The 12,557-nt window shown below is 35.7% G+C and overlaps 1 protein-coding gene across 1 annotated transcript in view; it reads left to right on the forward strand.

The window, feature by feature from the left end:
- LOC107699920 (semaphorin-4C-like) overlaps positions 1-12,557 on the forward strand; it is an 85,294-nt gene that overhangs the window by 37,346 nt on the left and 35,391 nt on the right. The window contains exon 2 of the mRNA XM_016501365.1: positions 10,547-10,782. Coding sequence (XP_016356851.1) covers positions 10,547-10,782 — 236 coding nt within the window. The remainder of the gene's footprint in view (positions 1-10,546; positions 10,783-12,557) is intronic.

Raw genomic sequence — 12,557 nt, forward strand, 5'->3', positions numbered from 1 at the left:
CTGGTACTGTTCGTTCTCTCTCTCTCTCTCTCTCTCTCTCTCTCTCTCTTTCTCTCTCTCTCTCTCTCTCTCAGTATTGAACAGTGGGATGTGTGTCATGTGGAATGAACAGTGTTGGGAAGGTTACTTTGGAAATGTAATAGGCTACATATTACAAGTTACCGTATTTAAAATGTAATAAGTAGTGTAACTATTTCAATTACTTTATTAAAGTAATGTAACTGATTACATTTGATTACCTTTTGATTACTGGCAGCTCTTTTCACTTTGAGATCGAGATGAGGTTAAATACAGATTTTAAATCATAAGATATAGTTTAATAGCTATGATACTGTTTCTGAAATCAAATCTTTGCATAGCTATGACAGGAAACACCGGCATCTAACAAAGCCTTGGAAAAAACTGATCTTAAAAAAATTAAGCATATACATAAACCCAAATAGTAAATAAAACAGATATCGAATAAGCATGTGTCCTAAACTACTGAAACAATGCTGTCTCATATTTTAGAGCAGCCAATGCAATTTGGGAAAGAAATCAATTAAATCTGTATTTGTGTGAAAATATTAGGATTTAACCCCCTTTGCAATCGTTAACATTTTCATAAGTAACTGTAATTTAATTACACATTTTTTTCTTAGTAACTGTACACACACACACACACACACACACACATATGTATCTATGTATCTATCTATCTATCTATTAGGGCTGCATGATATATCTCAGCATCGATATCGCGATGTGCGCATCCGCGATAGTCACATCACAGGATGTGCGATATTTAGTATAACAGTTACTCATCGTTATATTTATACTGATCATTTTCTTTGCTCACACACAGACACTGTGTCTACACCGCAACAGCTCAAGTCTGTCTACACCGGACGCGACAAAGCAACCTTTGCCAATCACTTGAACTTTGTGTCAGTATGTCATAAATAGAACGAGGCATCAGTTTACTTTTTAGAGCAGCCAATGCAATTTGGGAAAGAAATCAATTAAATCTGTATTTGTGTGAAAATATTAGGATTTAACCCCCTTTGCAATCGTTAACATTTTCATAAGTAACTGTAATTTAATTACACATTTTTTTCTTAGTAACTGTAACAGATTACAGTTACATTTATTTTGTAATTAAATTACGTAATTCCGTTACATGTAACTAGTTACTTACCTACATATCTATCCACCTATCTATCTATCTATCTATCCATCCATCCACCTACATATCTATACACCTATCTATCTATTAGGGCTGCATGATATATCTCAGCATCGATATCGCGATGTGCGCATCCGCGATAGTCACATCACAGGATGTGCGATATTTAGTATAACAGTTACTCATCGTTATATTTATACTGATCATTTTCTTTGCTCACACACAGACACTGTGTCTACACCGCAACAGCTCAAGTCTGTCTACACCGGACGCGACAAAGCAACCTTTGCCAATCACTTGAACTTTGTGTCAGTATGTCATAAATAGAACGAGGCATCAGTTTACTGTCGGGGATTTGTCGTGTCGCGCCGCATCCAGTAACTGGATCACAGCATCACTGATTATAATGGGTTCTATCGTATTTTGTCGCATCACACCACGCCGCTCGCGTCCAGTGTACACGGTGAGAGCCACGCAGATGCACGTGAGCACTGAATTCCGTTCACTTCCGCATCTATTTGTGCCTGTAATGACACATATGCGAGAAATTATGTCAAAATGCATGTCTCTGCAAGTATCCTTGTAAACACAGTTGCTTATGGCTTAGGTAAAGGTAAACAACTGAGAAAGAAAATGGATGTGTAACAGTATATTGGTTCACAGCAGTTTAATGTTCCTGCTTTCTGTGTCATCAATGTTAATTAAACAACAAAACTCACTTTTGTAGCTTTAACACAGATTTATTAGATTTAATTTATACAGTGAAGACTATGCAGTGTTATTTTACATTTGATTATTCAATTTCTGTACCTGAATACTGTTAGACTGACCTGAAAAATATAAATGCTTATTTAATTTGTATCTTTGTTGTGTTATTTATCTATGCTTGTAATTTGTTTATTTCCTATGCTGATTTACTCGCCTACAGAATCACCCCAATTGATTATTTTTTTTCCAAATATAAAGCTATTGAAGTCATCAGATTTTTTTTCTATATCGCAATATATATCGCAGAAAAAAAAAATCGCAATGTGAGTTTTTTCCAATATCGTGCAGCCCTACTATCTATCCACCATTTAAAAAATGGTAAAAATTGGCCAAAATACCGTAGTAAATCAGTATTACTTCTCTTCACTCCCACTAGTTGCATTGTCATGTTTTGCAGTTGTGACTAATGTGGTGGCGTGGATTTGTGCATATTTAAATATAGAAATATTACAACCCTGCACAATAACAGGAACTAATGCGAGTGTGTCCCTGCACCCCAATCATTGATTATTTTTTTCCAAATAGAGCTATTAAGGTCATCTGGTGATTTTTTTTGTCATATCGCAATATATATCACAGAAAAACAAAATATCGCAATGTGAGTTTTTTCCAATATCGTGCAGCCCTACTATCTATCCACCATTTAAAAAATGGTAAAAATTGGCCAAAATACCGTAGTAAATCAGTATTACTTCTCTTCACTCCCACTAGTTGCATTGTCATGTTTTGCAGTTGTGACTAATGTGGTGGCGTGGATTTGTGCATATTTAAATATAGAAATATTACAACCCTGCACAATAACAGGAACTAATGCGAGTGTGTCCCTGTAAGATATTGTACACAAAATACAGAATTTTCCTTCCAGGCTCCCAGCCAGCTCTCCAAACATGCTACAGTTCTCTGCTGAAATGATTATGCACTCCAGCAGTCATTGCTGAAATCATAAAAGTAGAACATAACCGTAATCGTTATTGCATAATGTTAAAGCCAATCCTGTCACGTAGCTATTTCCTGCGCTGATCGCCGGTGTCTTTAACAGAAACGCAGCAGCTTCTAAAGGCCCCTGCGGGACTGTATGCACACAATGTGGTTACCCTTGCATTGTCTTAATTGCTGTTGTTCTGTTGTGTGAGATGCGGATCCAACCTATGGATGCACATACACACACACACACACACACACACGTGAAAGCAGCTGGGTAATGAGGTTGTCGCAGTTGTCGGTAATGAAGCTGATTGAATTGGGAACACGTGCAGCATTAACGACAGGTCAGAGAGGGTATCCCAGTATCCTCTGCTCCTGAGGGTATGAAGCAAAGCAGGGAAGGCATGGAAACACGTGAGTGTTTGCCAATGTCTGTCTCTCCCTCACATACGCCCCAAACACACACTCACTCAACAGTTTGTGCTTAAACCTCATCATTAGAGTAACTGACAGAGCAAGGTCAGAGAGAGATGGACCATATTCAGAGAGAGGTTTATAGAGAGACGATGAAAGAGAGAGATGGTGTTACAGAGAGGAGAAAAGAGATGGTTTTATAGTATATGGGTGTTTCTTCCATTATAGGCACTTTTATCACGGTAGACTTAAAAAAAAAAAAAAACACTCCTTTAAGTAGGGCTGCACTATTATGACAAAAATCATAATTGTCGATTATTCCCTTGAAACTGTAATTGCGATTATTAATTACGATTATCACAGTTTACGTTGAATGATGTTTATACCATTGTTTGATGCAGCTGCATGCCGTATTTTTATATGAAAGTAAACAAGCTGAAAACACTCTAACTAAAAAACCTTTAGTGCTTTTCTATAGTATTAAGCCTCAAATGTCAACTATACATCGGATTGGTTTCTCTTTAAATTATAAAAAAAAGTTAAAATATGAATGGTATTATAATGTTATACTAAAACTAAAACAATGGAAAAACCCTAAAGATAACATGTAGAAAGAAAAAAACATATCTTAAGCGTGCAGAATAACATAAGTGGACTTTGAACGATTAATTGCCGATTTGAACAATTACGTAATTGTAATCGCGATTACAAATTCGATTAATTGTGCAGCCCTACCTTTAAGCTAACTCTATTTAATTTGTCTACTAAGAATGACTTACAGTGTATATACTGTACAGACTTAAGGATTATGTACTTTTAAGTCATTTACAGATTACATTGTGTTTATTAAGATTCTGCATTGAAAATAATAGTTATGTACATTTTGCTTTATTAGGGGAATAATGGTGCCACAGCTATGACGTTACTGTCATAATTTGTGTTTTAAAAATAATATATATAAATCATTTTCACACAGTAATATTTAAATCATTTTTCATAGACTAAAAGTGTAAATTCATATTTTTATGAGGTGTTTTTATAATTTGGGACAACCTATCTATACATATGTAATTACTAGTGCTGTCAAATGATTAATTGCGATAAATCGCATCCTAAATAAAAGTTTTTGTTTACATAATATATTTATGTGTACTGTGTATATTTATTATGCATATATAAATACACAAACATGCAGTGTATATATTTAAAATATTTACATCTCTATACATTTTTATATTTATTTTTCTTAAATATATACATGCATGTGTTTGTATTTATATATACATAATAAATAAAGACAGTAAACACACTGTCATACATATATTACCTTTATTTTGGATGCGATTAATCGCGATTAATCGTTTGACAGCACTAGTAAATACATTTGAAAACCATCGTTTCAGAGGTATAATTTAATAGCTTTCCATGAATGAAAACAAAAGGTGAGATCTAGATAAATGTAGACACAAAGTGTGACAAGAATAAAGTGAGAGAACACATGATGCTGAAGGGCATCTTAACACTCCTTCTTTCTGTTCTTCTCTTGGGTTGATAATTAAGCGGTTTAAACGGTAATTGAGCTGTAATGTTTCCTGACTCAAAGATGGCCTTGATCAAGGAGCTCTTGCTCTGTGGGCCGAGGGCCGTTGGGAGGGGGATCCCGGTGACAGGAAGTGATGGGAAGGGAACAGGAAGTGGGATGCGCCTGCAGCTGATCAAACTCCATTTGATTATTAAGATGTTAATCTATGCTCATTCACTAATGAAGCATCACACGGCTTGATGATGTCCGAGAACAGACACACACGAGCTGTCAGCCTCCCACACGTTCACACACTCTCACTTCTAACATCATCAGTCGCACTTACAGCACACATGCAGTCCGACCGAAACAACGTTCACACTTTCTTACACGAACAAACACACATAATGCATGCATACCGCTTTTGCGTGCAACATTTTGGTGCAAGATGTCTTATTCATTTCACATATGCAATACAATTTACCCAGGTGAAATGCAGCTGCTGTGCCGTGTTATTTAAATTAAGTCGTAGTCATTCTTTTCAGTGCAAACACACCTCTCTTCTATGTAAATTAGGCTTATTATATAGATTGTGCCTAATTCACAAAACTCTTTGCCTGGCGCATTTAACATTGTGCTGTTATCACCTGCAGAGAGCAGGCTGTAAATGGAAGTTCATTTAATAGAGGTGTTTGTTTCAAGGTGATGTGCCACTCAGAATTGAATTTAGTGCCTTTTAAATTTGAGTTTGATTTGTGAATGTGTGTGTATGGGTATATACGTTCATCTACATGTGTCATACTTAGTGTACAATATTATATACTTACATTTTAGTCTTAAGATGTCGACTAAATCAATTTGAATTTAAATGCATGTTACTAAACTGAAAAAAAAAACACTGGTGTACACTGTAGAAATTACATATTGAATATGTAAAATAAGCAAAGATTATTGGGGTATGTTTTACATGTATGTCATTCTACTTCAAAACTTCATGTTTATTTCATAATTGTACGTGCTATTTCTTTGAAAATTAGTTGTATTTACTAAAGTTTCTACACCAAACGTTGTACAGTGTAGGATTTACTTTGAAACAAATTGAAAATTGCTAGAATATTTCGCACAAAAAATAGAAACCGCAAATAATACATTGAATTAAACACGAAATTTTAAAGTTGAAAGACTGAAATTCTATTTTCTTGTGAAACATGCTCCAATAACTTTTTTTTTTCAGTATAAAATGCATTTGTTTTTTAACACTTTATTGTTTTATTTTTCTATCTATCAACCTTCGAGCTTTTTAATTTATTTATTTACTTGTTTATTTAAAAACATTCAGAAAAGTGTTTTTCAGGCCAACATTTCAAGTTTGTCTTGACACGCTGTCTTTACTCGAGTGGGTTAAATATAAACTAGTCCTGCTTACGGATGCTTCACCTGATATTTTCTCTATATCGTCACCTGCAGTTTTGGAAAATAATACAAGGGAAAGTGTATAGAGTAAACATCTCTCAGTGGCGCTGAGCAGTGCTGGGGAAAGTTACTTTTAAAAGTAATGCATTACAATATTGCGTTACTCCATAAAAAAGTAACTAATTACGGTACTTAGTTACTTTATATGGAAAGTAATGCATTATGTTACTTTTGCATTACTTTTTAAATCTGGACAGGGCTTGCTTGTTTGTTTTTAAAATAAAAAAAACACTGGCGCTGAGGTGCTTCACGCCAGACTGAATACGTCAAGCGTAAACAAGACTTAAGCGGCAGGACAGAGACCTTGAGAGGCTTGCTGGCTCCTCTAACCTACTGCTCTGCTTCTGTGGCTATAAGAGATCCGCTCTCTTACTCTGGGGGATGAAAGCATGCTGCCATGTTTTGACTAGTGCCATCTGATCTTATACCGAAATAAATAGATCATATGCTGAAGGCAGGTTTCTGCTTTTATTGAGCACGTTCTGTTTATGCCGTGTACTTTTAGAGGCGGTCTGGGTGCTTTTCTGAGGATCTGTTGATAGTGTTGAGCAGCTGGTGTTGAGTGGTCAGTTTCTGGAATAGTTGGTGTAGAGATAGTGCAAAGGCCTTTGTTTAACTTGCATTAAAGGAGAGACGATGGAAGAACGAGGGATGGAAGGAAGGAGGAAAGATGTGTTTATGTTGAGGGGTGGAGTTGTTTCGTTCACAGTCCACCTTCATCTCGTGGCTGTGCTGTTGCCCTGACCTCTGCTGTCTCTCAGGGGTCAGGAGGTCAGAGTTCAAAGGGTCTTATTTTAGTTTAGATGATGAACATGGGGACTGGCTGTTAGTTCTGGAGAAGAGCTTATTATTGACAGGAAGACAAGAGCAGATTGGAAGGAGATGGGAAACGCTTTAGACTCACAAAGCTGGTCATCACTCAACCTTTGGCCTTTTTCCGGGCGGGAGTGAAAAACGGCGGAAGAAAGGCAGTTTGTTTTCTTTAGGGACGAGTTCATTTCAAAACATGCTGTTTAAGCACACATCCGTCTTCACACAGTTCACTTCCTTTGAACGAAGGACACTATTTATTGCTACTTTTATTGATTTCTTTGGTATTAACCTGTTGCATTTGTTCTGTATATTGAAATGTCTTGTACTTGCTGTATAATATTTTAAATAATACATTTTTCTAATTTGCTAGTTTAATTGTTCCTTTTGATAGCGTTTAAGCATGACTTAATGCTGTAATTTTTAAAGTTATAAATTGTAGAAAATGTAGTTTATATATGGGAAATAATATAGCTTTTTACATTTATTAAACGGTCCGCCTACAGCAATGTTCCTTTGCACATGACAAGTGAGATTTACTCTCTGTTCTTGGTGGTTGAAATGGTTGTTATTACTATTTATTCTAAAATAAATATATATAATTCAATCATTTAAAAAATGGCTAATAATTGTGTGTGTGTGTGTGTGCGTCTCTTACGGTCATCAAGGCTGTATTTATTTAATCAAAAATACAGAAAAAACTGTAATATTGTGAAATATTATTGCAATTTCTAATATCGGCTTGCTATTTCAATATAATTTAAAATATAATTTATTTCTGTGAAGAAGCACTGTATTTCTATCATCATTACTGCAGTCTTCAGTGTCACATGATCTTCAGAAATCATTCTAATATGCTGATTTATTATCAGTGTTGAAACTGTTGTGCTGCTTAATATTTTTTTGGAAGCTGTGATACTTTTTTCTTTGATTCTTTGATGAATAAAAAGTTAAAAAGAACAGCATTTATTCAAAATAGAAATCTTTTCTAACAGTATAAGTCTTTACTATTACTTTGTTTTTTTTCCATTAAACACATCCTTGCTGAATATAAGTATTAATTTCTTAAAAAAAAAAAAAATGTACTGAACCCACACTTTTGAATAGTAGCACAACATTGTTATTTTTTTACTTTTTATTTATTAAAGAATCCTGCAAAAAAGTATCACGGGTCCCAAAAATAAATAAATAAATAAATAAAACATTGATTATAAATCAGCGTATTAGAAAGATTTCTGAAGATCATGTGACACTGAAGACTGGAGGAATGATGCTGAAAATACAGCTGCGCATCACAGCAATAAATTATATGTGACCCTGGAGCACAAAAGCAGTAATAAGTAGCACAGGTATATTTAATATGCATTGCTAAAAACTTCATTTGGACAACTTTAAAGATGATTTTCTCAATATTTTGATTTTTTTTTGCACCCTCAGATTCCAGATTTTCAAATATTGTCCTCCTATCCTAACAAACCATACATCAATGGAAAGCTTATTTATTCAGCTTTCAGATTACGCATAAACCTCAATTTCAAAAAATTGACCCTTATGACTGGTTTTGTGCTCCAGGGTCTCACATATTTTAAAGTATATTAAAATAGAAAACTGTTATTTTAAATTGCAATAATATTTCACTAAATTACATCTTTCTCTGTATTTTTTATCAAATAAATACAGCCTTGATTAGCATAAGAGACTCCTTTAAAAACCATTATGAATCCCAAACTTTTGAACGGCAGTATACACACACAAAGAGAGCAAAAGAGCATATATTTAGCTTGGAATTGCCGTGCAAGAAAAAGTGCGGAGAACACAATCACCTGTTTTTAAAAGTCGAGCAGACAGCACCTGTCACAACAGTCACTCCCCACAGCACAGATATAAGCAACGGCGCATCGATCCAATAAAAAAACTGCCGTGCAAGTGGAGATGTGAGTCATCGAATTGCTATATTGCAACCCCTCTTTTATGGACAACTCATTTGGAGCAAATCGCCACCATCTCTGACTTCTCTTATCAGTCTCTCTCTCTCTCTTTCATGCTAATGAAAAAAGAAAAACAGAAATCAATGGTCGTGAGATTGCTCCCGCACAGATCCGCATCTCAATCCAGCCCCTCCACGCTTGCTTATCACTGCAAACTTTTAAATTCACACAACCCTTTCAGACTGAATGATAAAACACGGGGCAGGCAGAAAGAGGGCTTCACATTGTTATCCGCGCCGCTAAACACTATTTGACATTTGACGCACATTTAAAAGTCAACAGGTTTGCTCTCAAATCAGCAAATATTATCAAGGCCCTAATTTCCCTTTTTAATGGAGAGAAACAGGTGCGAGTTGATGATTAGAGCGAGCGTGTGAAAACAGCCATTGCTGAACAGACTGGACCCTGCTCTTTCCCTTGAAACTTTGCATCATAATGCATTCAAGAGAACGCAGACTCCAATTATAATTACAAATGCGTCTCTCGCTTGTCCGCTCCTGCCGTCCTCCGCGTGCGACATGTTCTTCGTAAACGATGCTGAGTTGTGTCGATGCTGTCATGCTCTGACAAGCATCCGCAATTTAAAACATTTTCCACTTTACGAAACCTTTTGAGTCTCAAATGCTAAAAAATGCTGTTTTCGTGAAACTACATAAAAACCCTTGTCAGACCAACGAAATTACCCCAAATGTTGTCCCAACTAGTCAAACACAGTTGTCTGAACAAAGTGTTTCATATTGTTTGTGAGTTCCCAGCATGCATTGCAGCATGAATAAATGATGCAGTTACTGTTATAGGTTTATTGTTTTGCTGACTTCATTTAAACTTTTTTGTGGTTGTTTTGTCATTATTGTTAGTTATTTGTTGTCCTGTGATGTAAAGAGCATATCTTTTTAAGATTTGTTGAATGCATCGTTCTTGAGGTTTGTGCGTCTAGTTTTGAGGCCTAGAGTATGTTTAACAGCTTATATCTGGATATCTTAGTCTTAAGTTGTTTTACAATGTTGTTTGCATATTAGACTAAGTTATCCATTAAGGTTTGTTATTCGCAAATAAACATAAAATTGATAATGTGGTGACTTTTTACGCATTCTTTTTCCGTACAGGAAACAAAAATACATAAGTAAATTACCTCAACGACAGTAATTGTTGTTTCGGTGTCTGTGACAAGAATGTTTCTATTAGCAAAATAAGACAATCAGCATTGCATGAGCAAATAAATTTACGTTGGCTAAACAAAGCATCTTTACTGAGCAGAACTAAAAAACTATTGTTGAGAGAACTCAAAGTTGCCTTATTTTTTACGTTTTCTCAACTATTTATTTTTTACAGTGAGGATGCATTTATCGTTGTACCTTCTGAAAGTGTCATTAAATTGTCATAAACAGTTCCAGCTCTATTGGGATAGCGAGAGGAAGACGTTGGCGTGCATCTCGTAATCACTTCTGTTTCTGTTTTTTTTTTCTTTATCTCCCCTGATAGCCGTTGTGTGCATCTGGAGCCTCGTTGTCCAATCAGAACCCTCACTTCTCGTCCAATCAGAACCCTCACTTCTCGTCCAATCAGAACCCTCGCTTCTCGTCCAATCAGAAGCTGCATTCCGTGGAGCGGAGAAATGTGGTGTGCGAAAGTTCTTCTGGTGATGTGCGTGATCAGCTTTGAAAAGGGGATTTGTGTCAACTGGAACCCCGTCCCACGCAAAACTGTTAAATATAATGGTGAGTAACACTGTCCTGTTCCCTTTTTTCTCACACTGTTTTTATGGTACTCCTTTCTTTATTCGTCCGTCTCTTTCTTCTTTTCTTTAGTCGACCCCTCCCTTCATTCTCCATGCAGATTTGAGATAAGAGGTGTGATTTCTGCTTTGAATTTACCGAGATATCACATTACTGCGTGGTTTTATAGGTCTTTGTGGTAGAGAGCCTTCATCCCTATTCATTTGCACCCTCTCCATTTGTGTCTGTTCTTCCTTTCACACAATGTTCTATTTTTCTCTCATGCTTTTTCTGAGGGGAATTCACTAAGAACAAGTTGTGCGATAGTGCTGTTACTCTTCATCAGTATTTGTGTCTTTTCCAAGAAGCATCCATAAAAATGCATTTACTTGAGAAGCAAAATCGCTTAATATTATAAGACTCGTTTTCAGATAGTATCATTTGAATTATGTGTACTTTCCTTTCCTCACTGGAAAAAATATGTTTTACATTTTTAGCATGCATCTAACAAGATTTAGTGAGGTTTATACTTAAAATAGGAGAAAAGCAATTTGACAGCATGGGTAAAAAAAACATTTGGACTTGCAGTAAAACGCTCTGAAAGCTTATTTTCACAGTTTTGTTTCTCAAGTAAATATGGCCTGTTTTAAGCATTTGCCGATTATAGCAATATGAGACAGAAATATGGTCTAAGATACTGATTCTTGTGGTGTATTTGCATTATCTTAGCACTATAATCAGGTTAATGATGCAAACACATTCTCAAAATTAACATTGATTGCAATTTGTACGCCAGTTGCAGGCCAGTTCAGTTTTACTTCTGTATAGATCAATAGAAAATGCACACAAACATCTTAACGTAATATCTCTGTGTTTGTTGTACCAGTTAAATATTGACTTGTGAAATAAGCATGATTTACACTGGGGTCTGTAAGATTTTTGCATGTTTTTGAAGTGTCTTGCTTACCAAGGTTGCGTTTATTTAATCCAAAATAATACAATAAAACAGTAAAATTATGAATTCGTCGAAATGAACGGTTTTCTATTTAGGTATGTTTTAAACAATTTTTTTTTTCTAGCAATTTCAAGGATTTTTCAAGATTCTTTAATGAATAAAAGTTTAGAAGAACAAAATTTCTTTGAACAAAAAATCTGTTGTAGCATTATAAATGTCTTTACTGTCCCTTTTGATCAATTTAATGTGTACTTGCTGAATAAAAGTATTAATTTGTTGCATGCTTATAAATGTGGCATAAAGTGGCACAACTGTTTAGTACATTTTTCCTGTTTTAATCCAAATCACAGTTGATAATCAAACAAACAACTACAGTAAACATCAAGCAGTAGGCATGATTTTATATGTACACACATAAACTGATAGCATCTCCTTTTACGCCCTCAGTAGGGAGCACAGCGGCTGGGAACACAGCCTTAAATGGACAGGAAAGGGCTTTAGTTGAGCTCCAGCGGGAAAGAGAGAGAGAGAGAAAGACGTCAAAGAAAGTCCAGAAAGAACAGAAAAGTACACAGTGTGTTTAACTACTGTTTCAGGTCATGTGAGACTACGTTTGGGCCCTAAACCATGAAAACAGTAGGCCCATGCACATGCACTTTTCAGGGAGGATGAAAGACTGAAAAGCAGGCAAAGCATCAGAGTGCAGTTTAATGTTTATGTGTGTGAGTGCACAGAGTGCTTAGACTGGCAGTCTGAGGGATTTAGAGCTCCAGCGCACGTGTGTGTGTGTGTGTGTGTGTGTGTGTGTGAGTGTGTGAGAGAG

Source organism: Sinocyclocheilus anshuiensis, unplaced genomic scaffold, assembly GCF_001515605.1.
Source record: "Sinocyclocheilus anshuiensis isolate Anshui unplaced genomic scaffold, SAMN03320099.WGS_v1.1 scaffold823, whole genome shotgun sequence".
Lineage (NCBI taxonomy): Eukaryota > Metazoa > Chordata > Actinopteri > Cypriniformes > Cyprinidae > Sinocyclocheilus > Sinocyclocheilus anshuiensis.